This window comes from Antennarius striatus, chromosome 19, assembly GCF_040054535.1.
Source record: "Antennarius striatus isolate MH-2024 chromosome 19, ASM4005453v1, whole genome shotgun sequence".
Taxonomy (NCBI): domain Eukaryota; kingdom Metazoa; phylum Chordata; class Actinopteri; order Lophiiformes; family Antennariidae; genus Antennarius; species Antennarius striatus.
This window is the reverse complement of record NC_090794.1, coordinates 10,821,936-10,848,832: the sequence shown is the minus strand read 5'-3', so window position 1 is coordinate 10,848,832 and position 26,897 is coordinate 10,821,936. Positions and strand designations below refer to the sequence as shown.

Sequence of the window (26,897 nt, the reverse complement as noted above, 5' to 3'; positions counted from 1 at the left end):
TTGCTGGCAGGAAAACACATTCCATGTTCCTTCAGTGCTTCCTGTTATTGGGTTGCTTACACATGCACACACAAGAACACCTGTTGTGAAGCCTGATGGTTGCTCTCTTCATTGTTCCTGCTCAGAGAGACAACATCTGGGGTCCATTCCTGATCATCTCCCCTGCATCCACACTCAACAACTGGCACCAGGAGTTCAGCCGCTTTGTGCCCAAATTCAAGGTGAGAATCCATGACCCTGCTGAGTGAGCGTTCTCGCGGATGCACCTGCTGAAGCATGTGCACGGGAATCTTGGCACGCTCGTTCCAACTGTTGTTTGAATGGTTGTAGTTATTGTCATTCCTATTGTGAGCCGTGTTTTTTGTTTAATTTAACCTAAATTTAAACCAGGTAAGTCAGTTGAGAACAGTTTTCTTTTACAATGTCAATCTTGTGTTGCTTTTGGGAGAATTTGAGTGTCTGAAAACCTGTGAGGATCACGCATTTCTCACAATATCCTTTAGAGGGTAGTATTGCACCAGGACTCTGGCAGGGTCACGTGCACTCCTTCGCTGATATACTTGCACTCTTCTAACATGTGATAACAAGCCCTTTACAGACTCTGTGTGCATTTTTAAACACATCAATATGTCGACCATGCCCGCACGCACACACACACACACACACACACGCACAGTCACACTCTCGCACGTCCACCATACATCATGCATAACTCTGTCATGCCGAACACTCAGCTATGCCCATTTTTTCTCTACGAGTCTGAAGATAAATCATTTCCAGTCTCTTTTGCTAATGAGGTGTGAAAAGACCCTATTATACAATTATAAGATACGCTTCCTGAACAGTCAAAGCAAGCCCAAATGAAAACAATGGAATACCAACACGCGTTGAGGGATGTACTGACGTGCAAATCTTTTCACATCACATTTTACATCAACAACTGGAGCAGTGATTTATATGTGATGTTATGCTGAAGCATTTCCTCGGGGAGCATCACTTTAAGTGTTTTGGAAACCTTTGAGTACAGCTTGTTTTAAAGTGATTCCCATATAAATCAAAACTTACTATTTCCCCTGGCTTTAACATTACTTGTTTGTCTGTCAGGTGTTGCCGTACTGGGGAAATCCTCATGATCGCAAAGTGATTCGGAAATTCTGGAGCCAGGTATGTGATAGATGTGGATCATGAAAACCTAGTCCATGACGTGCTTTATAGTATTGTTGGGTCTATAAATGTTTTTATGTGCTTTAAATGTTTTTTCTCTGCTTCTGTTTGTCTATCCTTCAATAGAAAACGCTGTACACACAAAATGCACCATTCCATGTGGTGATCACAAGCTACCAGCTGGTGGTCCAGGATGTTAAGTATTTCCAGAGGGTCAAGTGGCAGTACATGGTTCTGGACGAGGCCCAGGCGCTGAAAAGCAGCACCAGGTACATCATGTAGAGGGGCTGCAGTTTACCCAAAACACAGCCCACCTCAGTCCGCTCACTGCAGCAACAAATTCACATTCATACAATCAAGAAAAACTTTCTCTTCGTTGTATAGATAGCAGCAATTTTTCAAACACACATTCACCGATTAATTATTAGTTTTAGAAGATTAACACAGTATCAGGAAGCTTATTCCTCACTAGCGTACTTTACATTTTTAAGTACAAAACAATCATTACAAAATTTTATGCAACAGAAGGCTTAATTTGAATACATAACACCAGCAGAACCAGGTAATACTAGACTTTAGATAAATTTGTCATAAATTGGCTTGAATGTCAAGTAGTGTGGCTCTTGAAAGCATTTTGAAAACAAAACTTTTGAAAACTGAAACATAACTCTTTTATAGTCGCCGCATGTTGATGCTCAGCATTTCACTGCAGCAGCAAAAACAAGAACCGTGGGCTGAAACGAGTAACTTGTGGGTGGTTTTGGGAAAAATGCTACTATCTATAAAACTAAGAGAAAATGTGTGGATGTAAATGTGTTGCTACAGTGAGTGGACTGAGTTGGGCTGCGTTTTGGGTAAACACCAATTGCTGTTCCAGAGTTTGAGTAATTTTGCGGTTGCATAAAGTCAAATAAATATGATGAACTCCATCTCCAGCAGTTAAACATCCCCTGTCTCTGTTTTCAGCGTCCGGTGGAAAATCCTTCTTCAGTTCCAATGCCGAAACCGACTGCTGCTCACCGGGACGCCCATCCAGAACACGATGGCTGAGGTGAGCGTGGCGCATATGTGTGTGTGTGTGTGTGTGTGTGTGTGTTTGTGTGTGTGCGTTCAAATGTGAGAGACACAGCCGTTGACACACAGCCGCATGTTTTTGCTCTCTCTCAGCTGTGGGCCCTGCTGCACTTCATCATGCCTACATTGTTTGATTCCCACGAAGAGTTCAACGAGTGGTTCTCCAAGGACATCGAGAGCCACGCCGAAAACAAGTCAGCCATCGATGAGAGTGAGTACAGCTCTCTGGTCTGGAGGAAATACAGTTCCTGTCAGCAACTGGTTTTCCTTTTTTTTTTTTCCTCGATTTTCCTGCTAACAACACATACTAATTTTCAGCTCATAGAGAATATTTTACTTATTATACCAGCATTGAAGCATTATATCCGCTCAGTGTCTCCTGGTTACACGTTGTGTATTGATTGATGATTGTGTTTCAGACCAACTTTCGAGACTGCACATGATCCTTAAGCCCTTCATGCTGCGCAGGATCAAGAAGGATGTGGAAAATGAGCTCTCTGATAAGGTAGAGGAGCCAACTTTCCTCCCTGTGTTTGCTTAACCATTTTTTACTCTGTACGAGTCTCGTCTGCGCTTTCACAAGATTCTATCCAGGGCTTTTTGTTTTTGAAAAATGCTTTACTTTAGTCATTAAGTTTTCAACATTGTCACCCATTTAAACCAAAAATGTTTTCCTATTTGAAATGAAACCATTCGATCATCGTGTTTCCTTTGCACTGAAATTAACTTGGATAAAAAAAATATCATAATCAAACAAACAAAGTTAGTATTATGGAATGATAATATGCATGGATTGTAACCTGTATAAATCATGTATACCCATTTTATCTTTTGAATCTGCACTTTCTAGTTACAGTTAAGTGATTTTTAATACCACATGACTTTGCGCCCGTCCTCCATATCTCTCCATTCAACTCGCAAAGTGTGATAATGAGCCTGTGAGTGATGCTTGTGCTGGCAGATCCTCTTGACAGATGTTGGACAGCGGGTCTCTCGCTGTCACACGCGGCACATACACACACACACACACACTCCCTCACACGCCGTGGGAGTCTCGACACACACAGTCAAAGTTCACGGCTCCCCCACATCTGTCTCTTTCGCTTTCCCCATCACACCCACGTTCGGCCCTGCCGGCCCACTTCCTCTTTCTTCCTCACTCCTGTCGATTTGTCTTGTTTTATCAACGCGGTTCACTCACGGTTCACGATCTGGATTTTAAGGTTTGTTGTTCGGCTTCACTGCTTCCACCAAAGCGTGACACCCAGATAAATCCAGATATTTGATGTATGTTTAGAGAATGTGAGTCGAGCTGGGCAACGGTGTCTGCACCCATAAATTAAGTTTTGGTTTAAGCTCATGTGAAAATTCTGTATGTGCTCCAGTGGAGGCAGAACACAGCAGTTAATGCTGAGTCATTTGTCTTCACTGCAGCCACACGTCATACATGCAGCCAGCTTTTACTTTTTGAACATCAATCATTTTTACAAACACAAATCCATCTGAGGACATATTCAATTACTCCTGCCGTTGAAACACATCCTTCTTTTTGCTTTATTCATTCTAATATTCAGGAAACCACATTAGATTTATTCATCAGTGTTCAAGCCCAGAAAGAAAAATCATTTAAATCATCGACACCTTCTGCAGACCAATAAGCACACACTTTTCTTGGAATCGTATGATGAAGTGAAAACGCACATTAACTTCAGGCCCTTTTTTACTCTACTAGGAGACACGAGATGACAGAAATGGCGGTAAACATCTGCTCCTCTCTCTTCAGATCGAGATCCTGACCTACTGCCAGCTGACGTCGAGGCAGAGGCTGCTGTACCAGGCTCTGAGGAACAAGATCTCCATCGAAGATCTGTTGCAGTCCTCCATGGGCACCGCCCAGCAGGCCCACAGCACCACCTCCTCCCTCATGAACCTGGTCATGCAGTTCAGGAAGGTATGAACCGAGTATTGAGTTGCTGTTTTCAAACAAACCCGGTCAGTTGCGGGTTCTTAAACTGTCTGTTTTTGTGTGTAGGTGTGTAACCACCCTGACTTGTTTGAGCGGCAGGAAACACGCTCACCTTTTCACATGTGTCTCAAGCCCTTTGTCATGTCAAAGTTCCTCTACCGCCGTGGCCTCATCCATGAACACAACCAGGCCAAAAGCAAGTAGGTTCTGCATTCAGTCTTCACAGGTCTGCCTGACTTTCAATAGAAAACTGTTAATGGGGTAATTTATGTATTTATAGATTACACATAACAACTATTTATTTAATAATTGTCTCAATCACTAATTAAACTGTAGTTATCTCAGATCTTTGTGCTTTAGCTCACATTCACTGGTGTCATTCTGTGTCTACATCCTCCTCAGATTACTTCAAGTGCTGCTGTCTCCCTTCTCTCCAACCCACATTCAGCAATCTCTTTTTCACAGAAAAGGTGAGCACATAATCATCTTTGAGTTGAGATGCACACAAAGGTCTACATCTTACTCTTTTCATTTGGCAGTCAGTCCTCAGTTTTCACCTCAGTTTCCTCTCACTCAGCCCCTTTTCCCTATCTGTTCATATTTTCCTCTTTGTTTTTTTTGTTTAGTCTCATATGCTCCCTTCTGCATTGTGTTTCAACATTCCAGGTGATGACAAAGGAAGCTGTTTCTCCTTTCTGCGCTTCATTGACTTGTCACCAGCTGAGATGTCCAATCTCATGCTGCGAGGCACCTTAGTGAGGTGGGTTTTATGTCTTCACCCATCCTTGGGTCATCCTTGGTTTTACTTGAAAGAACTCATAAACTATGACTAATTTAATGCAGGGTGGTGATGAGCAGTCTTTTCTTTCTTTCTTTCACAGATGGTTAGCACTTTTTTTATCCCTCAAAGCTGCGTATCGGCTCCACCACCAACGCCTCTTCCAGCTTGAAGAAGAGGCCCAGGGAGCGACAGGTGACTTGCAGTCACAGCCCCGGAGTAAATGTTTGTCGCGCAAGGATCTTATTCTGTGGTTGAACACACCCACTAGTTTCCCAAGTACACACACCAGCCCTGTCTTACAGGTAAGAACTTGGAGGACACACATGCACACTGAAGTCATTGTGCAGGATAAACTAGTAAACAATATATTTTCTTACTTCACAAAGTGACTGAATCAGTTTTTCTGTAACTCTTTGGCTGGTTGGATCAGGGGTCAAGCATTCTCACCAGACACGTAGTCGGAGATATGCTTGACACACTGCCATTCAAGTTTGAATTTTTGTCATGTGTATACATTCAGCTGCCAATTCAATCCTGTATATCTTATCTTTGTTAACGTTGAAGGCTGAGACGAACCCAGTTTGGCCAAAGGCTGTTTTTGTCAGCACCTTAGAGGCTCTATTTGCACACAGGAAGGCCGATTGGGAATTGTTATGTAAGTTGCGCTCGGTGTGGGTTAGGTAAATGGTAGCTCTCGCTGGCCACCAATGTGTTGCTTTTGGTTTATAGGTTTGGAAATGAGAGGTCCCTTGTTTTTGTTCCCATCAAACTATTCTGGAATCTTAGCAGTCTGGGCAAATTTAGCCCACCGCAGGTCTTTTTCATCTGCAGTCAAATACTTTCATATGTGTTGGTTTCTCCAGGGCCACATCGTGACAGGACACATTTCCTCAGTTATTTTTTTTGTGTTATTTGGCTTTCCAGAAAAGTAATTACTTGAAAGAGACAATACAAAGCACGTGTGCCAGTTCAAACATGCAGACCACCTCCAAAAATTTGAACAGCTGCAGCCTGCAGATAGACCACAAGGTCAATGCTGCAGGAGAGTTATAGTGTTTCTGCTGAGTTACAAAAGCAGCAAACAACTACCCATTTACCCAGACGCGTATCACACTGCCATCCTCCACCAATGGAACGCAACTTTTCTAGCGGGAAACATTTAGAAGGAAATACTTCTGGGGTAATTCCATCCTCCTCTTCGTCTCCTGGCTTCATCTCTTGGAGTCAAGGAGCTGTCAAGTGTCTTAGGTTCACCCCCGGAGCGGATTAAGCAACGACAGACCCGAGGTGGGGTTTTTCACAAATATGAGGTTAAGCTGGGAGAGCTGACGCTGTACTGTATATGCGCATTGCATGACTGTGCCGACCCCAGACTCCCACTTGCGCTCCCACTCCGGTAGAACTTCTTTTTTTTTTTTTTGACTCCTCATGTTTCCTTGGGAGCCGCTGTGTGCAGCCTCCTCTCCGTTCGGCTCGTGTTCGCTGGATGTTGTTCTTGACAGCGTGATCGACCTGTCCTTCATCTCTCTTGCTACTCGTCTTCAGGAGCAGAGAGAACCAGGAAATTCTATCCCACTTTAAACATGTTTTACTCATGTAGATTGTGCTCATTTGTCCATACTAATGTGAAGCATGTCTAATGATTTACGTTTGGAAACTTTTTGCTATCCTGTATGTGTTGCTCTTGTTGCTCTGGCCTGTCAAATCCAATAAAGTAGAAGGAACAGCCAACACGCGGGGGAGAAGACCAGAGCTTTGGCTTGAAACAATGTTATTTTACAAACACTACCACTAGGTGGCACTGTGTATTCACCATCATATGACACATGGTAACAAGCACATCACTAATCTACTCCGTTCCCTTCTGCTCATAATGAATGCATAATATACACGTTGCCCAAAAGATTACACAATTAGACTTGGAGTTTATCCTGTGATCCTGTGATACCAGCTAAAAGCGCATAAGCTGCACGATGTTCGAATTAGTAGATGTTTTACAGAACATTCATGGCATGGTAGCCATGAAATTTAAATATATCACAAAAGCAGTTTATTCAAACGAAAAAAAACAACATGAGCGCTGCACTCAGTAACCCCCGCTGGTCCCGATGTATTTATCTCTGTTTTGCCTCACTTTTCACATTTGCTGTTCTTTTTTTTGAATATGTAATTTGAACATAGTGTTTTCTTGATAGTCCCCACTTTGGCACCAATTAAAGGAGAAACCAGCTCAGTCAGAGGCTTAACATCAACTGATGTTTTTTGAAAATGAAAGCACTTTAATGCATTTAACCACTCAGATATATTGACTGCTTTGGTCCAAATGAAACACATAAGTAATGTGTGTGTGTGTGTGTGTTTGTGTTTGTTTCAGGACCTGGTGTTTGCAGCGGTTAGACCTGGCGTCATGGGACACGGGGACGCCGTGATCCACAGTCGAAACTCTGCCACCTCCTGGCTGCGGCCCTGCCAGCCGACGCTGCCACCTAAGTTCCTGCTAGCCGCAACGCCCAGGGTGTGTGTGTGTGTGTGTGTGTGTGTTTGTGTGTGTGTGTGTGTGTGTGTGTGTGTGTGTGTGTGTGTGTGTGTGTGTGTGTGTGTGTATATGTTTGTTTGTGTCTGTGGGGCAGTGAGCACTTGGAGTGTGGGGTTAAAACTGTTTCTTGCACTGCGTTTTATATAAAAAGCTTCTGAAATAAGAACTTCTTGATCTGGTTGCTTACCAGTGCTTACGTGAGCAACCAGATCAAGAACCAGAACTCTCCATCCCTAGTAAACACAACAAGATGGGAACTTTCAGCTAGTAGATGTTTGTGACCTAGTAGTGCTAGGCGTACTGAATTCCTGCAGTCAATGCTGTCATGTCAGTAGCAAAAACGATGACAGAAGTGGACCATGAGATGTCTTTGTGCCTGTGTATTGCTTTTTGTTGCTTCAGTCCTCAGCATCTCCTTCCAGGGAGTCTACCAAATCCAGATGCAGTCCCTAAAATGCATCACAACTCATGTCTTCCTTTCTTTTACTCCTCAGGTGACTGCAGTCCCAATGGAGCGCTACTGCAACGACCGTAGTGCAGAGTACGAGTGGCAGGAGACACACAGCGGAGGGGGGACAATCTTCAGACAGTGTTTCCTTTACGGCTCCCCTGAACACGCCTCTGACTGGTGTACGAGGGCCAGCGCCTTCCGCCCACAATGCCCTGGGGGCGTGATGGCGCTCTACCCAAGACACGGCTGGTCCTTCATTCGAATACCTGGTGAGGATAATGTTTTGAGTATTATTTGTAGTTCCTGCGTTTGTCGAGCGTTCAGTGCTGCTGTAGCTCCCACTGGCTAACTCGATGCGATGTGGCTTGAGGTTAATAAATAGGCAAGCGTCCACTAGTTGATTAATCTCAGAGCGATGGAAAAACTTTCTAATAACATCAGTAAATACCACAGTCAGTGGGTTTGCAGCAGTGGTCTGCAATGCAGTGGGAAGTTACAGATGGGGCTGTCAACAAGTCAGCTTTGTGAAGCTTCATTACCTCAATCCCAGAGTTTGCTTTACCTTCAGTTCTGTGACTCATATCTTTATTGCCTAATGGTGCACATCTAAGTTTATGATTGAAGGTTCTCCCCGTGGGAGAATGTAGAGAAGGTCAGCGGTGCAGCGCCGGGCAGATCACCCTCCTCTATCACGGCCCGTCCGTCCGCCCGGCGGCGGATAGTGGAACAACCGATGCAAAGGGCAGAAGCCAGTTCACTCACACAAAACCGCTGGCAGGGGTTTCCATTCGGGTTCGAGTGCAGGATCGTGGGTGTACGTGTGCTAGCGAGCGCTTTTACCAGAAGAGCCCGGGCGCGTTGAGTTAAGGGTCAGCTGGTGCAGAATGGGAACTGAGTCGCTGCCAGGATTCAGATGACTGATGGATGTCCAAGGTGAGAGAGGCCGTTCCAGTTTGATAGACAACACTTCCCTTCTCACTGACCTGCATCTGCCGCCGATGAACTCTCTCCGCTGCGGTTTATGATGACTGCTCTCTTTTCCTATGGCGTTGCAGCAGAGGTTCCTGGCACAGAAATTAAATGTGTGTGTGTGTTTGTGTGTGTCTGTTTCATCTAGTGTGATAAGCCTGCAGTGAACGCAATTTTAGTGTTGGGTTGCACAGAGATACACTTTTACACTCTTTACTACAGTCCTTTAAGACTCACTGATTTTAATATTGTGATGCTTCTTGCCTTTTGCCCATCTGTGTGCATGTGTGCTTGTGAGAGTGTTTGTGTGTCAAAATGAGAAACAAAACAGGTATTTGTGTGTCTGTGTGAGAACCGTCTGAAAGCTCTTGTGAAGTTACACAGAAGCGGACAAAGCGAGGAAGTTTAACTACTGGTCATTGTTCAAGTGCTTAGTTAGGTAACGCTAATAGAAGGTTCGTGTGTGTGTGTGTGTGAGTGTGTGTGTCATCAGGCCCATGCAGGGACTTGTGCAGCTCTTACTCAGGAGCTGCACCCCATCCCTCCTGCAAACAAACTGATCTGAAATCAGCCTCTCAGCCCGTCTGGTCTCCCACTTCTTTCTCAGCCTCAGTAGGAAGGAAGTGACCCAACAGTCCGACACCCGTCCTCCGCTGGACGCATTGTTGCCACATCAAGGCCCAGATATGTACAGTAGCTCAGCTGAAGTTTCCCAGCCTCCCTCTCATCTGCTCCCCCAGCCCCACAACTCAGAGAACAAATGGCCCGAGCTGAATGACTGTTTGTTTTGAGCACCATGGCGTGAGTATGGCTGCCTGCTGATATCGACAGGAATCTAATCAGATGACTTATGAGGAATCAGGGCGCAGAGCAGGAAAAAATGATTAACGCTGTAACGTTGTAATGTCTTAAACCTCAGATTTAAAAAAAAAAAAAAGTTTTTATTTTGGAGGCAGTAGTTTTCCATCCCCCAAAAAAAGTTTTGCCCCACACTAATCACATTATATATGGTGATGACGCTGCACCTTTCTCATCCCCTCACATGCAGTCATCCAGTCTGAAGAGATTGTCACCGTAATTTGTGGGATTCCCAAGACTAAATTACTGCAATTTCACTTAGTCCGGAAATTTTCTTGATTCCCAAAACGGAGGCTGATGTCACGCTGAGAGATGTTATTGGTGTTGTTTGAAAAGAGGAGTTTAAAATTTGCCTGCTGGAGGGGGGTTAATTTGCAGAACATTCCAGTACGACTCAGAAATAACCGTACTCCTGTCTGTGTGGCCCTGGTCTCACTTTCAGTAATTAGAAGGAGCCGCTCTGAATGAAATGATGGCTTTTCTCACTAAAGTGCTTTTTTTTTTTTTCTCCAAACTTTCTCATGAGCCTGGAATCGGCTGTATGTGTGTGGAGGAAATGGTAAACGGCTGTATGTGCCGGTTTAGGCATCAATCAGACGCTCAGAGAGAGAGAAGCCAGTCAAGTCTGGCCCAGCGGCCCACATCAGGCTGTGGGAAATGCGGCACTACCTTCCTGTCCCTTCAAAGAAACTTTGCTCTCCAGCATAAATGGCAGGAAGCGCCCCCACCCCCACCCCTGCCCCCCAGACCCTCTGATAGACGGGCACAAAACAACGCAGACCATCAGCCACGCCACCTCGCCGCCTGACTCAGCCCCTCTCAAGATGCATCCATCAGTGAGCATCTGCATCATTTATCAGTGAAGAGAATAAAACCTTAAGTCGACTGAATAAAAAGATTTTTAATTTCCTAATTTTATTTACGACTATTAATGTGTTCACATTTAAAAAACAACAACACAAAGTGTGTGTCACTGATACTTGAGAAACTTGGATCCCTGCTTAGACTGAAGAGGGAGACATTAGCCAGGGAATTCCTCTGTGGGGGGAGATCTTGGAACATGAAGGCCAAGTCGCATCTAGTGTCGTCCCCCCCCCCCCACACACACACACCCGGTTCTGAGCCAGCCAGCTTTCATCTGCGGTGTCTGACAGGTCAGCACCGGTCAGAGATAACTGGCAGTGATCTCCGGTAATGACAGAGTTCACGTCGGGCTGTTGTGGTGCGGTTAGATTCCCCCGCTAAACCTCCACAGACTGTCTGACTCTGCCCCTGCTTAACGGCTCCTCGGGAAGCCAGAGACATGCATAGATGCAGTCCATCACCCCCGGAAACATTTTTTTTTTGGGGGTGGTGGTGGTGGTAACATGCTCTCCTTGTTTGGCTCTGCTCCAGAGCGGTGACCCTGTGATTTTTTTAAAAGCAGGCGTATTTCACGGAGCTTCCGTAGAGCTTCAACTTGCCCTCACAAGAAGCTGAAATGCTCTCTCTCTCTCTCCCCGTTTCGTCACTTTGGTTCCAGCTTCCAGAAGCTCCCGCCGGCATCTGGCTCTTAGTCGTATCAATGCTGCGTCTGCAGGAAAATTAAGTTTAAGTCTGATTATTTTTTTTATTTTTTTTTGGTCAATACGTACAGAATAAACTCAGCAGTGTCAGGCTAATATGTTCGTCTTCAGCAGAGCTGAACAAGTGTTGCTCATTGACGTATTGATCGCACAGTGTAATGTATCATTATACAGTGAGGAGCCGACGCTCAGGTCGATGGGAGTTTCGACCTGCTGTGTGGCCCCCCCATCTGTCTCTCTTTCTCACATAACCATCCATCCATCTTCTTTCATCAGTTTTTTTTTTTTTTTTTTCATTCCACACTTTCACTGCTGCTCGTCTTCCTCCTTGTCTGTCGCATCTGGCCCGCCCGCCTCCCCTCCCCTGGTAAGGGGGCGACTCCTCTGCCATTGGCTTCTGCAGTAGTAACCGAGAGGGAACAGAAAATCGTAGTGCTGTATTAATGAAATTAGCGCCGTGGTTGGTTTGGGAGCATCAGGCGCCAGGCGCCAGGACTGGGCCGGGGTTAATTAGCTGGCAGCAGGCCTCTAATTGGGTCAGGACCGTGTCAGGCCCCTGGATCTGGCCCTACAGGGATTGGATTACACTGTCAGGGGACAGACAGTAGGGGGAGGGAGAGAGGGTGTGTGCAGGGTGGTGGTGGTGTTGGTGGGGGGGTATGTAGTAGTGGTAAAAAGGGGAGTGAGGTTGGACAGGGGAGTGTAGTATAATCTGCCAGCAGGAGGTCAGGACAGGAGGAGACGGGTGAACGCCACAGTTTGACTGGATTGGGTGTAAGTGGGTGGGTGGGGGGGGGGCTGCTGTGAAAGCGAGTGGGAGTGGGGAGTGGGGGGGATACAGGCCAGGTGGTGAAGCTTGATATGTGTATCCATAGCAACAGGAGAGCGCTGCGACACCACATGGGACTTGTTTGTGTTTTGGGGTGTGGTCTCGACGCAGGGCTTCTCCTCATCGTCTCTCTGCAGATAGAAAAGTTGGATTTTTTGCATTTTAGTCCAAATTTCCCAACATTTCCTGAATTGATTTGAGGACCGTTTGTTCTTTTCCGTCAGCTGTGTGTGACGTGTAAGACACTGTTGCCATGCACAGTATTTTCTGCACTATAAGGTGCACTGGGCTGTAAGGCGCACTTTCAATGAATGGCCCATCCTAAAACTGTCCTCATATATAAGGCGCACTGGATTATAAGGCGCACTTTCAGTTTTTGAGAAAATTAAAGGTTTTTGGGTGTGCCTTTTAGTGCAGAAAATACTGTAATGACATTTTCACCGACTTGAGACTGAGGATGAATCATTTAAAGCTCTGTGATGTTTTTCACGTGTTGAATCCCCTTTAAGCCCACGTTACACGACCAAGAGCTGCATCCAGTTTACTTGCATCTATGATCCTTGGTGGTCATGCACTTCTCTGCAGTTACATGCAGCTTATAATGTGAGCCTTAAGCGTTATATTGGAATGGGACAGGCTACCAACTAACCAACCCCTCCTGAATTGCGAACATTGGTTTTCTTGGCTTTGCTTTATAGGGTATGGCAGCGATGTTTAGAAACAGGGATTTGCTGTGTGCAGCTCTAAATGTTTTGAACTCGGCCACCTCTCCCTGTAAGCCACACGTCAGGCTGTGTGTTTTTCGCCAGTCATCATTTCTCCCAGGTTGACGGGCACCGGGTATCTCATGACGCTTCTCTTGAAGCAAAGATCACGAAGGGAGATGTCACGACAATCGTCAAGTAGAAGAAGGAGCCTCTTAAGGGGGGGAGCAGCTCTCCTATTAATGGTCTCCTTTATCATCCAAGCATGACCAAGAGGATTACCCCTGCCTTACATTTGTCTTCATACAGAAATAATGGTATCCAACTGGTTAATACCGGAGTTTCAGATTTACAGTTTGCGCCCTTTGAGAATTAGTGTAAAAACATTTAGTCCTGATGGGCCACGGAAAACCTCAGACTGGGTTGAATCCATTTTCAACACGGCACTGAAGTCTGGAGGTTTAGACCTAATCTGCTAAACAGAAACAGATTGGTGGCGGGGAGTTAAGCAATATTGCATTATATGAGCATTTGCATCTATGCCAAGCGGTGGTTTGCATCTGGGTCTCTGGCAGAGAGGGTAGCAAACATTTGTCGATGCCCTTGACTGAGTAGAGGCCCTGGTTAGGCTGGCACCTGTGGTGAGGAGGCCCAGTCTCCTCATAACCACAGCATCACCGCCACCGTGGTAACGCAGTTCCCCCTGCGCTCTCCGTCTGGATGCTTTCCTCTTCTGCACAGGCCTAATGGTCTGTATGTCCTGCTCTCTGTTCTGACTTTTTTAATTCATCCACTTTCTTGACGCCAAGCCCAATCATGGGCTTTTGATGGCCGTATAGATTGAGACTCAGCAAATGTGGTGCGCTAGTCTTGGTATGCGCTGAATCGAGCCGCAGCAATGAATAACAACTTCCCTACCTTATAATAAATCTAGCTTGATTTGGATCTGCTTCAGATTCAGCTTATTGTCTTTTCTTATTAGTTTATAATGACATGATATTTCTATTAGTCTCTTATGACCCCTCATATTTTTCCTGAGTCTTGTATACGAACTGTTTTTTTAAAAATCGTTTTTATTCAGTCAGTAAATTTAGCGTAGAATTAGAAAGAAAATAAAACGCCTAAATATTTTGTCATCAGTGGGAGCGACCATCAAGAGGAAACCCAAATGAGAGAAATTAAAGTCAATATGAGCTGTAAGACTGACCGGGGGCCAAATGTAGTTGAGGAGCTAAACACCACTTCACAGTGACCCGTAGGTGAGCCGTCCGGTACCTCCCCAGAGTGTTTCCCTCGTTCATCTGTTCTATTAGTTCCTCTTTAACACCTCAACGGGACCTGACCTTGCTTGGGGGGGCAGCAACAAAGGGTCACAGGCCAAGGTTCAGCCTGAGTACACATTAGCATAGGATTCTATCGGTTAAAAATGGAGATGCACCCATTTGGTTTTGGGAGTTTTGCATCATCACCTTGATTGTGTTCCAGCAAAGACCTCATATCGGGAGTCTGCAGATATTTTGACAGCACAATTTTTGTATGACACGGCTTCAGTTTAAACTTTTCTTACGTTGTATTTGGAGTTGGCTCATGACTTTGACCGACTTGGTTGCATTACTTCAACAAAGACAGGAAATATGATTTAGAAACAGTTTTAGACCCAGATTTTCACAGTACTAAAAGGTTTGGAAACAAGTGTTCCAACCGGAGTGTGAGATGGCCTGACTCCCCCACAGGGACTCTCTAGTAACCCTCTCCTGACCCTGTCAGCTGACCCTGGACGTGGCTTAAGGGTCTCCCCACTCTTAAGGTCACGACCCCTTGGTCAAACACCATCGTGTGCCTGTCACTGGGTCGATGGTCCTTTTCTCATTCTGCCTTTGTGCCAGATGACATTAATTCCTCATCAGCTGAACATGGAGGGAACCCCAAACACTGCGGACCCAGAGTCAGGATTGTCCCTCATTGTGGTTGTCGGTTTGACGGCTCAGTTCCACCTGATGGAGCTGTGACAGGAACGCGACCAAGACCAACTGGCAGGCCAGTTTGTTCGTCTTTGGTGGCATTGTGGGTAAACTGAGGGTAGATGACTTGTCTGCTCAACTTCCACTCCTTTTTGTCTCTCCCAAACTCTCACTGCTCTCATTAGCGGTCCGGTCAATAAGGCCATGTGCTTTATTCAAACATCCACCAGGTTAGGAACAGATTCAGGACGATTGATCCCCTCCAGTCTTTACGAGTGAATGCAGCCCTATTGAAGACCTGTATTGATCAGGGAGGAGTTAATAACCTTTGAATTGAATGACGTGATTTCCTGAATTCTGCTCATAAGCAAATTGGTTGTTGTAAATCCACATCATCTTAACCATAAGGAAAAGTGTGACTTGATTTTTAATTATTTTGTCGTGCTGGACATTCTGACTGTATGAAATGAAATAAACTTGTAGTATCACACATTTCTTCTCTAGATTCACTTCTTGTCTCTTTCTCTTTTAGATAAGGAGAGCCTGATCATGGAAAGCGGTAAACTCCACACATTGGACGTTCTGTTGAGTCGGCTAAAGGCGCAGGGACACAGAGTCCTCATTTATTCCCAGATGACCCGAATGATTGACCTGCTGGAGGTATACACACACATACACACACACACACACACACACACACACACACACACACACACACACACACACACACACACACACACACACACACACACACACAGACACACGGGACAGCAATTTCAAGTTATTTCCTAAACAAGAATAATCTTGTTCTCAGACAGCACACCTTTAATAAGTCATTTGCATACACCCCGATTGTCTGGTTGGTCCGTTTCCACTGGAGAGGCATTGAGCTCCGCTGCCTCTAATCAGCCTGCCTGTTTCTTGTTATTGTGCTCATTAGACGGGTCATTAACAGGGTCTCATCTGCAGGGGAGGCAGCCAGATGGGAGGAATGACTGGAAGGAGTGGGGAAAAAGGAAGGAGAGAACTCGGAGGGGGGGGGGTGGGGGTGGGGGTGGCAAATGGCCTTTGGGTTTTGAAGAACAATACATTTTTGCCAAAAATTCATGATGAAACCAGTTAGAACAGGCAGAAGTGTTAAAGTGACATGAATATTACACAAAGACAGAGTGCGTTTTGGTGACACACGTGGTGTTTTATCTTGACGTGATCAGTGCTTTAATTGGCACGGAGTGAACATCGATGCGTCATGATGTCATCTACTTAATGACCTGTTCAAACCACAGGGACAGACTTTCTGTTATTAATCTTCTTGGTTGGCTGTCATTGGTGTGGAGGTCAGATATAAGTGAGATAAAAAAGTGTGTGAAGCCGGTAGGAAAACAAAAGCACAATTCTACAGGCAATCACACATCGCAAGCCTTGGTGCTACACTCTATTGTTGCCTCCATATTTGGTTCAAGCACCGCTATGGAGCCAAAGCCTCTGGCGTGATGTCAATGGGAATTCCTTCCCCATTCACACACGGTGCAGTGTTGTTTCCACAGCCAAATCTTTTGATGGCAGATGGACACAGCCCAGGTGCTTAAGGACTGTCTTCCTGTGCGTCTGGAAAACAGTGGAAATGCATCATGTTTCGGGCCGTCCATAGGAAAACAACGTCGGTGAGAATGATCAAGGTATCTTTGATCACGCGTCATCCGAGTAAGATCCTCAGAGACAGTCTCACTCGTAGGCGTCCCACCAACGTACGACTTACAGGTTGAATAAGGCACTTGTATTTTTTTTTTCTAATACAAGTGACATCTGTATTAGGAGTGTGAAAGCATCTCTTCTGCTCATGAGATCGGATGAATTCACAGGTTCAACCCATCTGGTTTCTGTTTCCTTTAACTGTATTATCTCTGTTTTAATAGACAGAAATCTCCAAGACTCGAGGTGGTGGGGCCTCTGGGAGAGAAAGACAGATGTGGAGAGAGACAGATGTGGAGTGTAGATGGAGAGAGGGACAGGAAAACACACATGTGACAACACAATAGCGATAACAGTTACTATAATGGAAAGAATAGAATTTGGAGGGCTAGCCAGCAGCAGTGGCTAAAGAATCTTTGTGGTTTACACAGTGTCAACTCCAACGTGATAAATAAGCTGCAGTTGATAAACGCATTAACTACGTTTGTTACACACTGAAATCTCGTATTTAATTGGAAATAACTTAAATTATTTTATTATTTTTTGGAATATTACATGCTGTTTTGAATTTAAAGCCGTCCAGACGTTTCAAAAAGTTGGGACAGTGGGAACTAAACACTGAAAGTTGTGTAAGTGCTGTAATGTCTCAGATTAATCAGGTTAACTGGAGACAGGTTAATGGAATAATGGTGGGAAAATAGCATCACAGAAAAGTTGTTTTTCTGAAGTCAGAATCTAACAGTTCATCAGTTTAAGATGTGGAAAATCTTAGGAGAATCTAACTTAAAGCATTTGAAGGCTCAAGGATATCTTTATTATTTGTTCTAGAAATAATGTTATTAAAAGCTACCTGTTCCACTAAAATCACAGATTTAAGAACTGCTCCCGCTTCTTTAAAGTCATGATCATTTGAAACACTAAATCCAACCCTAACCTGACAGCTATTCTCAAAATTGATGGACATTTAAACAGTTCTAAAAGGAGTTTAAATCTTTGGATATGTCAGCATCAATTTTACCATTGAGGGAGATTTGGAGCTTATTTGTCAGAAATCCCATCGTGAACTTCACACCCTCCCGTGCTGGCCGTGAACTACCAGCACTGAGCATGCCTTCAGTTTCTTAGGCAAAAACGTTAAGTTTGTCACAGACTAGCATCGACGATCAGTGATACTTCTTGTATTAATATTGGTGTTACTTCTGGTACATTGTACTGATCAGGCTCTGCACACAAGTGTGTGACGTTACAAGTATTCTGAGCTCTCATTTTACTCAGGATCTCTTCATTGAAGTTCATTTCAGGCCATCGGGTGCTCTAAATTGTAATCTAACATTATCAAAGGACCCATCCCCTACATTTGAGAATGATTCAATGTCTCAATGAGAAAATGCATGCAAAAGCCATTATCTTTAAGGTTTACTGAATTCAACTCTAAATCTTATAATTAAACCAAAGACATAAGTGAACCTTTTTTTACACTGATGTCACCAACAAGGTGAAATGATAAGCAAAACCAGAAGTTGCATCCACATCGTCTGAATGCTTTGTTCAACTTCAAGGATTAATCATGGCTGTAGGAATTTGTCCTGTGATGGATGTAGCCACGATGTGAGAATCTTCACCTGTGACCTGTTTCATAAAGGAACTCAGAAAAATGACAGAAAAAGAACATCAGACTGTGACTGAGAGCAAAGGGGTGGGGTGACCTGATGATAATCTGACATTAGCATCATTGTTTTCGTCACTGGTTGGCTGCCGTTTCTCCTGGTGACATCATGACATCGGGTGATGGATTTCCAACACCGGGGTGGCCAGGAGAAAATAATATTGTTTGCTTTTTTTGGCTGCAGCTGATGGTGGAACGTGTCCACCAAGACGTTCCTCTCTTGCTTAACTGCACGGTGTGTCTGTGGCTACTCAGGCGGCATTTTACTGGACTGCAAGTCAGCATCTTCAGTTACAGAGACGGCACAGATGCCCACCCCCGGGTCGTTTGCACTGCAGCTTTAAGATCAGTGGCAGCAACAGATAAACAGCTCTAATAATGTGTTATAGTATGCAGTGTGATGCAACACAAAAGATGGGCCATGTTTTGATTATTTGATCACACATGTGGTGTGACCTCTCTCTGCGTGTTCTCTCCATGTCTGCATGTCTGGCTTCCTCCCAGTCTAAATACTTGCAGTATATGTCAGCAGTTGACTCTAGTTTGTCCATGTCAATGTGAGCATGAATGTATTGGCAGGGATGTGTGTGTGTGTGTGTAGTGTGTGTCCCGTTTCTCACCTAATGCCAGCTGGGATTGGCTCCACAAATTGTAATCATTGGTTAGTAGCGGTTTTTATTTATCGTGTTATTTATCTTAAATATCGTCTTCTCCAAACATTCTTCCTTCTTTAAACTGAGCGTCTGCATTTCCCCACAATGCATCCTTTCAATGACGAGCCGTTCGTACGTTTGAGTGTGTTATGGTCGTGGCGGCTGCTCCTCATATGTCAGCTTTTTAGTGAATATCCGTAAATCTTGTGGATTTTTCTGTATTTTATGTCCCAACAGAGATTTGTTGAAGGAAACTAAACAGACCACCCACAATCTGACAAGAAACATTTTGACCGGTAACCATGTCATACAAGCTGGTCTTGCGGTGGGAATGCTCTTCATGTTTTCCAACACATTAATTCTTCACTCCGTGCTTCATTTAAAGTTTTTCTAAATATCAAGTGCCGAGCGAGACAAAGAGTTGGTTTTACTATACTATATGATCCCGCTGACAGTTAGTTGAATGAGCTTAACATTTTTCCTGGTCAGGCTGACCTGAACATGCATATAGTTGATTTCTAACATTTGCAGCGGAGCCTCAGAAGCTTAAAAGCTGCAGAAACACGGCGGTGCCAGTAATGATTAACACCTGCTCTAAGAGAAACGGCAGAAAACGCCCAGCATTTAATGTTGATTTCCCTACAGCAGCCCTTCCCCTCAGCAAGTCCACTGTAGCAGATAAAGTTTTGAGTGTGGTGAATTTGAAGTTTGCTAAGACTAACAGATAATGCCAACATCTGAGGGATCTCTGGTGAGCCTCATAAGAATTTTTTTTGATGATTTGGACTTGGCTGGATCTTTATCCGACGGGGTATCAGATCCGAAATCAAGGAGGACGGCAGCAGTTTGGTGAGGGTTGAGCTAATGGTCCCTAATGCAGTGTTCACTCAGAGCAGATGGAGCTGTTGGGAACAAAGCCAAACACACAGAAAGAGGAGGGCAGGAGGCCCCTTGAGTGTCATGACAGAGGTTTGAGGGGTCACAGAAAACACAGTGTCAAATCCTCAACATCATTGGTAATGACTGAGATGTGAGTTGCGATGTGTGCCAGTGATTGTGACCGCTGTATAGGCGCTGACATGTTTGACTGAGGGGGTCAGGGGTTCAGGGCAGTGCTTATAGAGAGATTAACATGTCACCTCATCACTGCTGCTGCACCCGAGAACCCCAACCATCAGACCTGACACCCACACAAAAAACCAACGCTTATGCAGAAAAGAGTAGCGGGCGTTTTGGTGGGGACAGTCTTTTTCTCTCTAGTTTGGGACGTTTATTACACTCCAGAAAGTGTGTGTAAAATATTTGTTATTTGGGGATTTTATGAGAAAAGTTGTTATCGGATATGGAAATCCTGATTTTTTTTTTTCAGAATTGGAACTTAACTTGCAAAACCTGCAGGGCTTGTCTGGTCATCAGAGAAAGATGTAAATAAATGAAAATAATCAAATCATTCAATTTCATATTTGATAAATTACTTTGCTCAAGAGGGAAAGTCAAGTTTCTTCAAATTTCGATGAAGAGAGTTCAAATTTCACAGTTTCAGTATTACAAATGGAATTGATCCAGGAAGATTCAAGAGCTCAAAAGTTTTAAATTCAGGTTTGTTCTTTAAGGCAGTTTAAGAAGTGCATTTGTTAGGAAAATCAGGAAACAGTCACGGTGTGCATTAACTGATTGTAAATGACAGCCCTACAAATTTGACATTTTGGAGACTGCGTACATTATCTCATCGCATTTCCTCTCTCCAGGAGTACATGGTTTACCGTAAGCACACTTACATGCGTCTCGATGGATCCTCCAAGATTTCTGAGCGCAGAGACATGGTGGCCGACTTCCAGAGCCGGTGAGTAAAGAGTGCAGTTTGCGTATGTGTGTGTGAGTTTGTGCAGGAAACCAAACACCACCACCCCCCCTTTTTTTTTTTTTGGCGAACGACGCAACTGTAAATCTGCCTTTTTTCGTATATTGCAGCAATCAGGGAACAGTTTAATCTTCCGAGTCTATGTCCAAATACGTGCATGGGCTTTTATTTCTTCCACATGCTCTGGTTTACATTATTTTGTGGTTTATTTTGCGGCGTTACATGTTTCATTTCACATGCCTGTCTCCTCTTAAAGTCGTAATAGGTTATAGCGAACTGTGTCATTGTGAATTATACCCAATTTTATTGCCAGTTTTGTGTTGACGTTTTTAAGAAAGTTTCTAAACTTACATGTAACCTAATTGTGTGCATTAAACTGCATGTGGATATTCCCAAAGTTGTAACTGATACGTTTCGATTTCGAGCATCTCTCATTTTCCATCCCTCTTTCTGTCCTGCCCTCGTCTTCCTTTCCCTCTGCAGGACGGATATCTTTGTTTTCCTGCTGAGCACGAGGGCCGGAGGCCTCGGCATTAACCTGACGGCTGCTGACACTGTGAGTAATTAAAGGATAAACACTTCACCGATATACTTTCAACTTTTCAGCAGCTGCAATGTTTCTCATTTACATCAAAAGCCGGTGTAATGTATAATCTCTTATATTATATCAACATTACATTAATGTTATGTTAAAAGGCAGCTGGAGTAACACAGAGCTGTGATTTGCCTGCGTCATGCTCACATGATAAATATGACGTAAGATTAAAATATACCTGACAGTTATGACTTTAGTATTTTGTTGTTTCTAGAGGAGTGAAGCTCTTTGTGTTTGCCTCCCAGGTCATCTTCTACGACAGTGACTGGAACCCCACCGTGGACCAGCAGGCCATGGATAGAGCTCACAGGCTGGGTCAGACCAAGCAGGTCACCGTCTATCGTCTCATCTGTCAGGGAACCATTGAGGAGAGAATCCTCCAGCGGGCCAAGGAGAAGAGCGAGGTCTGAAACACTCATCCATGCAAATCCATGCAAACTATGATGAAAGGATATCAGTCTAGTTCAAGAGCTTTGAAATGACACCAAACAGTCAAATAAACACTGTGGGTTTTTTATTTTTTTTTATTTTCCGTATAATCAGATTCAAAGAGTGGTGATCTCTGGAGGTAATTTCAAACCAGACACGCTCAAACCCAAAGAGGTGGTCAGCCTGTTGTTGGACGACGATGAGCTGGAGAAGAAATGTGGGTTTTTGAGATGAATGCTTGTTGAACACATTTATCTGGATTTAATTCAACATATTCTGAAGAAACTGCAAGGAGGGATGTAATTTTTTTTTTTTAATTGTCTTTTTTTGCAGTGCGTCAGAGACAGGAGGAGAAGAGGCAGCAGGAAGAGAGCAGTAAGGTGAAGGAGCGCAAGAGAAAGAGGGAAAAGTACGCAGAGAAGGTAAAGAACAACGTGGTTGGAACAAACATCAGCAGTCAGGTAGACGTAGTGCCATAGAGAGAACTAAAAATAAAAGATATACGTAATGGGTTGAATGAGGTGGTGGAAGTAAAAGGGCAAGTAGAGATATGGGTAGGGCCTGGGGGGTATTTAGATCTTAGAATGTTTGTCCATCGGTGACCGTGCTTATCAAAAGTCCTAGAAAGGACTTATTGTACCTTTAGCAGCAGCAAAGAATGAAATGAATTGGAGAACGATCAAAAATGAAATAGATGAACCCCAGCCTGTCTCCTCTCCTCATCATCTCCTCCCTTTTTTTTTTTGTGCTTCATTTTGTCAGAAGAAAAACGAAGAATCGGAGAACAAGAGGAGAAAGGAGGTGAACCTGGTCATCTCTCACGCGCCCTCAGCCGACAACTCCAACCTCTCTGCAGACGGAGACGACTCGTTCATCAGCATCGAGATGGACTCTGCCATGCCCAGTCCCTTCAGCGAGGTAGGAGAATCTGGGTGGAATAGAAGGAGATAACGCATGTTGTGCTTTCTTGCATCTCTTTATCTTAATCTTCCTCCTTTTCCTTGGTTATTGATTCCTCTCTGCCCACATTTTTTCTTTCTTCTCATTCACTCTCAATGCTTTACTCCCTTCTGTATTTCTTACTACCTATAACATGCTGACTCCGTACTTCCTGTCCTTTCCTTCCATCGTCTATGGTTTCCTTTGCCACACTGGACCGACTCCCTTTTTCCCCTTTGTGCTGACCCCCAGCCTGTGTGCGTGTCTGTGTGTGTCCCTGTGCACGACCAGATCTCCCTGAGCAGCGAGCTCCAGCCGGGCTCCTTACCCCCAGATGCCGACGCAGACGAGAGCAGCAGCGACATGCTGGTCATTGTAGACGATACAGTGTCCTCTGCGCCGCAATCCCGCGCCACCAACTCCCCCTCGTCTGTGTCCGGGTCGGTCTCCGACAACATGAATGGTGAGAGAGCAGCGGGTTTCAGTCAACCTTTAACTTCCTGTGTGGAGCAGCACAACATATAGCTGCCAGAAACTTATTATAGGTTCATACCAGAATTGATGAAAATGGGATACTGGCTTTTCAGAGTCCCAGAAAGAATATTTGATTTTACTGCAGCCCATACTGTCTATAAAACTTGAAATTAAATCTTTTTATCATCCCTCATGAAGTCCTAAATAGCACAAACATTCGGTTTTATTGCTTTACAATGCTGGATGATTGCACTATATAATAATCTCAGTGCAAAATAAATAATTACATATCTGAAAAGGTTAAATTTAATTTTTTAAATGTTGAGTACAATTTTGAGGTCCTTAAATATTTTCACTTTATGCAACTTTGTTCTTCTGCTTCTCTGTATTTCAGTAGATAAAACTTCCGTTCCTCACACAGCTCATTGTTTTCATATTCACCAACACATGAAGCACGGTGTTCATGTTTGATGGTTTGCTGATGTCAGATGAACTCGGTGCCAGTGATTTGTGCAGCTGCCCAAATGTGTGACTAGCATGAAGCTCATTACTGCATCGTGTGCAGCTCATGTTCACATCTCTAAAGGGACTTGTATTGTTTAAAGGCGTGTGTGCATTGAGACAAGTATTCTGTTACCTCATGTGCATCAGGCACAGGTTGCTTTTATTTGATGTTCTAGTTTGATTTTGTGTTTAAATATGATCCATACTGTGGGAACCAGACACCTACTGAGTCTGTGTTTTATGTTGCTCATACAGAATATGTGCACTTTGGATACAATGCAATAACGTAATCTATCCCAAAACATGTTGCTTCATTGAATCCATTTGGGTTTTTTTTTGCCTTTTTGTACTGGAAGGATCCTGTCAGAGAGATTATTAATGGTCACTGCTAAAAAGGCCCAGCCATGTGAAAACGTGAAAGACAGGATGTGTCTTAGAATATGAGAGCAATTGATGACCTTGGAGAAGTGAGTGAAAAGGGAGGAAGAGTGAGATTAAGAACTGAAGGGAGGGATTTATGGAGGGGGTTTCATCTGAGTCTTGGTGTTAGTGACTGGGTAGGCTCGTCTCCCCCACAGAGAAGGCTTTTATACCACCGTGTTTCTGGATGGAAACACACAAAGAAAATGCAGACACAGTGTCAAGAAAGTGGGGAGTCAAAAAAGAGGGGGGAGAAGTTACAGGAAGGATCAGGCCGTCTACCAGTGAGGCGAGGCAGACGCTGGCTCCAGATCTGCAAGCAGCATGGAAAATTAGAGCAGCATCCCAGTTTCGATTTAAATACTGTACTTAGCTGAAAGATGAGTCAGGATTAACATGCAATAATTCTTCATTATTACAGGATGGATTCCATGTTTGTGTCTTTGAAGTGCTGAGTTAAGACCGAGCCAGACAGAACATTTTAGCCTCATTTGTTTCTGTCTATAATCTGTTAGTGTATCTCTGAAGAACTGGCAGCACATGACCATCCATCTACCTTGTTCCAAAGCAACAACTGAAAACGGTGAATGGTCATTTCCCTGAGTTTTTTGTTTTCCTGTCGGCTTTGCCCTCAGGTGTTTCAGCCATGGACACGTTGAGTCCCGGTAGAGGAAGGTCCGGACGAAGTCGTGGACGGCCTAAAGGATCAGGAGGCGGGGCTAAGTCCGGCGGGAAAGGACGTGGGCGCAAGTCGACAGCGGGCAGCGCGGCGGCTATGGCGGGAGCGATCGCCGGAGCAGCGGCTGCGTCTGCGGCTGCTTACGCTGCTTATGGTTACAGTGTTTCTAAAGGTAGGTGAAGGCTGTGATCGAAGTCCGATCCTGTTGTTGTTGACATTAGTTAGGATGATCGGTTTCACCAAGATTTTGTTCTCAGATAACTTCTCTTTTCAAAAACTTTATTATTGTGTATATAACACAAAATCACAGTGGTGATTAATTGTAGCGTTGAATTGGGTCACACAGCTATAGTCACTAACCCTGCCCTTCTCTGTCCCTCTTCCCAGCAGGCCTCTCTGCCTCCAGCCCCCTGCAGCCCTCCCTGGGCCGGTCTGGTACCAGCCCTGCCTTCAACCCCAGCCGAAGCTCTTCCCCCCATGCCAAAGGAAGTTCCACCACCTCCAGCCCCCACAAACAGCTGGCCCACAGCCACCACCACAGCGGCCACGGCACAATCAGGAAAGGCAAGGGCCCCGGCGGTCCTGGGACTCGATGATACGTGAATTAACACACCCTCACATATGCAGGACTGTCTCTGCAGAGAAGGAAGATAATTGACCTCCTCTCACTGTGATTGCCACTGACGCCCCCTCTGCCCAGACCGATAGAGAACACAATATCTACGTGGAGGACCACAGCAACTTTAAGCACCCTCTCTCAACCAATCACAAAATCTCAAGAAGATCCAGTCCCCACCAGCCTCCACATTCCGTGGTTCAGTTTTATTTTAACGGGTCTGGGCTTGACATCTTTATCAAAAGTATTTCCAACTGCTTTTTGAGAGGACATGCTGTACCTCTCCACGATGTGAAACTCTTGGTTGCGACGTTACAAAAGGCGTGAACCAGCAGGCGCAGCGTAAAGGGCTTCTAAATGTATGATTGCCAGGGTGAGGAGGTGAGGAGTTTCTGTTGAATGCACTGAGCCACGTCTTCCTTTTTAAAATGCTCTTACATGTTACATGTGCATTAGGTTATTTAATTACTTTGTAGATGTGCTCAATGCAAACCTACCATGATCCTGCATTTTTCAGAATGTGAATCCATACCCAGCCAATCTATGCGTTATCATACAAAATGTCCACAGCTTTTTTACTAAAGCTCTTATTTTTGTAACGAAAGAGCACGAGTGCCCACACCAACGGGGATGATCTTGAAAACTTTTTTTTTTTTCTGCAAAAGTTCTTCATTTAAAGGAGAAAATTAATTATATATTTTGTCCAATGGAAAAAGAGTAAATGGATCATGAAAAAAAATTAAAACAAAAAACTAGGATGAGGAGTACTGGATGATGTGGAAGTGCTGCTAAATAAATTTATTAATCTTTTCTGTTCTAAAAGATATCAAAATAATTATTTGGTTGTATAATATTTAATTTATTTGAATTCTATCAAAAAAAGGAACAGTTATTAATTGCAAATGGACGTTCACCTATAAAACAGTGAGAGCTGTGCTGAATCCATTTTTCTTTTTTAGAAATTGTTTCTTTTTCTTTTTTTTTTGTGGTGAGAAATCTGTGGTTCTCTGATTTCAATGTTTTAGAAAAGAAGGTTTGCATCAGTATTGAGCACTATATCTGTTATAGGTTTGTTTTGTGTTAATAGTGTGATCAGAATATGATGTTCTATATTGATGTACATAAACATGAGAGTGACATTTCCTCTGGCTTTTCCTCATTTGCCTGTCTATTTTTATAGCTCGTGTATATATGAAGAAATGTGTCAGATCCGTTTTGCTAACAGGAGGAGCTAACTGAAAATAAAGGAGTGCCCAGTCGATCTTCCTTCTCATTTTCTGTGCTTTTGTTTTTTCCCTCTTTGCTCACATTCATGTGTGTGGTTTGATTAGCATAGCGTATCTATACGTCATCATTCAGCCACTTTTTTTTTTTTTAGGATGAGTAAAACAACAGAAATGTGGGTGATGTCAAAATATGGAAACCATGGTTTGGAAGGAGGGCAAATATTTACTTCAACTGGTATTTTTCATATCCTCAGCTGAATTTTGACATATTCAACTTCTCAAATA

General features: G+C 44.1%; 1 protein-coding gene across 2 annotated transcripts in view; it reads left to right on the top strand.

Moving 5' to 3' along the window:
- ino80 (INO80 complex ATPase subunit) overlaps positions 1 to 26,786 on the top strand; it is a 34,317-nt gene extending 7,531 nt beyond the window's left edge. The window contains exons 15-37 of one of the 2 annotated variants that reach the window (XM_068341717.1): positions 126 to 221; positions 1,105 to 1,164; positions 1,291 to 1,433; positions 2,131 to 2,215; positions 2,332 to 2,449; positions 2,658 to 2,743; positions 4,022 to 4,189; positions 4,271 to 4,404; positions 4,607 to 4,674; positions 4,871 to 4,964; positions 5,086 to 5,287; positions 7,360 to 7,500; positions 8,016 to 8,241; positions 15,391 to 15,518; positions 20,618 to 20,712; positions 21,214 to 21,286; positions 21,571 to 21,729; positions 21,869 to 21,971; positions 22,088 to 22,176; positions 22,517 to 22,672; positions 22,985 to 23,156; positions 24,727 to 24,942; positions 25,161 to 26,786. In XM_068341717.1, the coding sequence (XP_068197818.1) occupies positions 126 to 221; positions 1,105 to 1,164; positions 1,291 to 1,433; positions 2,131 to 2,215; positions 2,332 to 2,449; positions 2,658 to 2,743; positions 4,022 to 4,189; positions 4,271 to 4,404; positions 4,607 to 4,674; positions 4,871 to 4,964; positions 5,086 to 5,287; positions 7,360 to 7,500; positions 8,016 to 8,241; positions 15,391 to 15,518; positions 20,618 to 20,712; positions 21,214 to 21,286; positions 21,571 to 21,729; positions 21,869 to 21,971; positions 22,088 to 22,176; positions 22,517 to 22,672; positions 22,985 to 23,156; positions 24,727 to 24,942; positions 25,161 to 25,366 (3,018 nt within the window). In that variant the 3' untranslated portion in view covers positions 25,367 to 26,786. Of the gene's footprint in view, positions 1 to 125; positions 222 to 1,104; positions 1,165 to 1,290; positions 1,434 to 2,130; positions 2,216 to 2,331; positions 2,450 to 2,657; positions 2,744 to 4,021; positions 4,190 to 4,270; positions 4,405 to 4,606; positions 4,675 to 4,870; positions 4,965 to 5,085; positions 5,288 to 7,359; positions 7,501 to 8,015; positions 8,242 to 15,390; positions 15,519 to 20,617; positions 20,713 to 21,213; positions 21,287 to 21,570; positions 21,730 to 21,868; positions 21,972 to 22,087; positions 22,177 to 22,516; positions 22,673 to 22,984; positions 23,157 to 24,726; positions 24,943 to 25,157 lie in introns of both variants that reach the window. The other variant, XM_068341716.1, reaches the window with a different exon arrangement.
- The last annotated feature ends 111 nt before the right edge of the window (positions 26,787 to 26,897 follow it).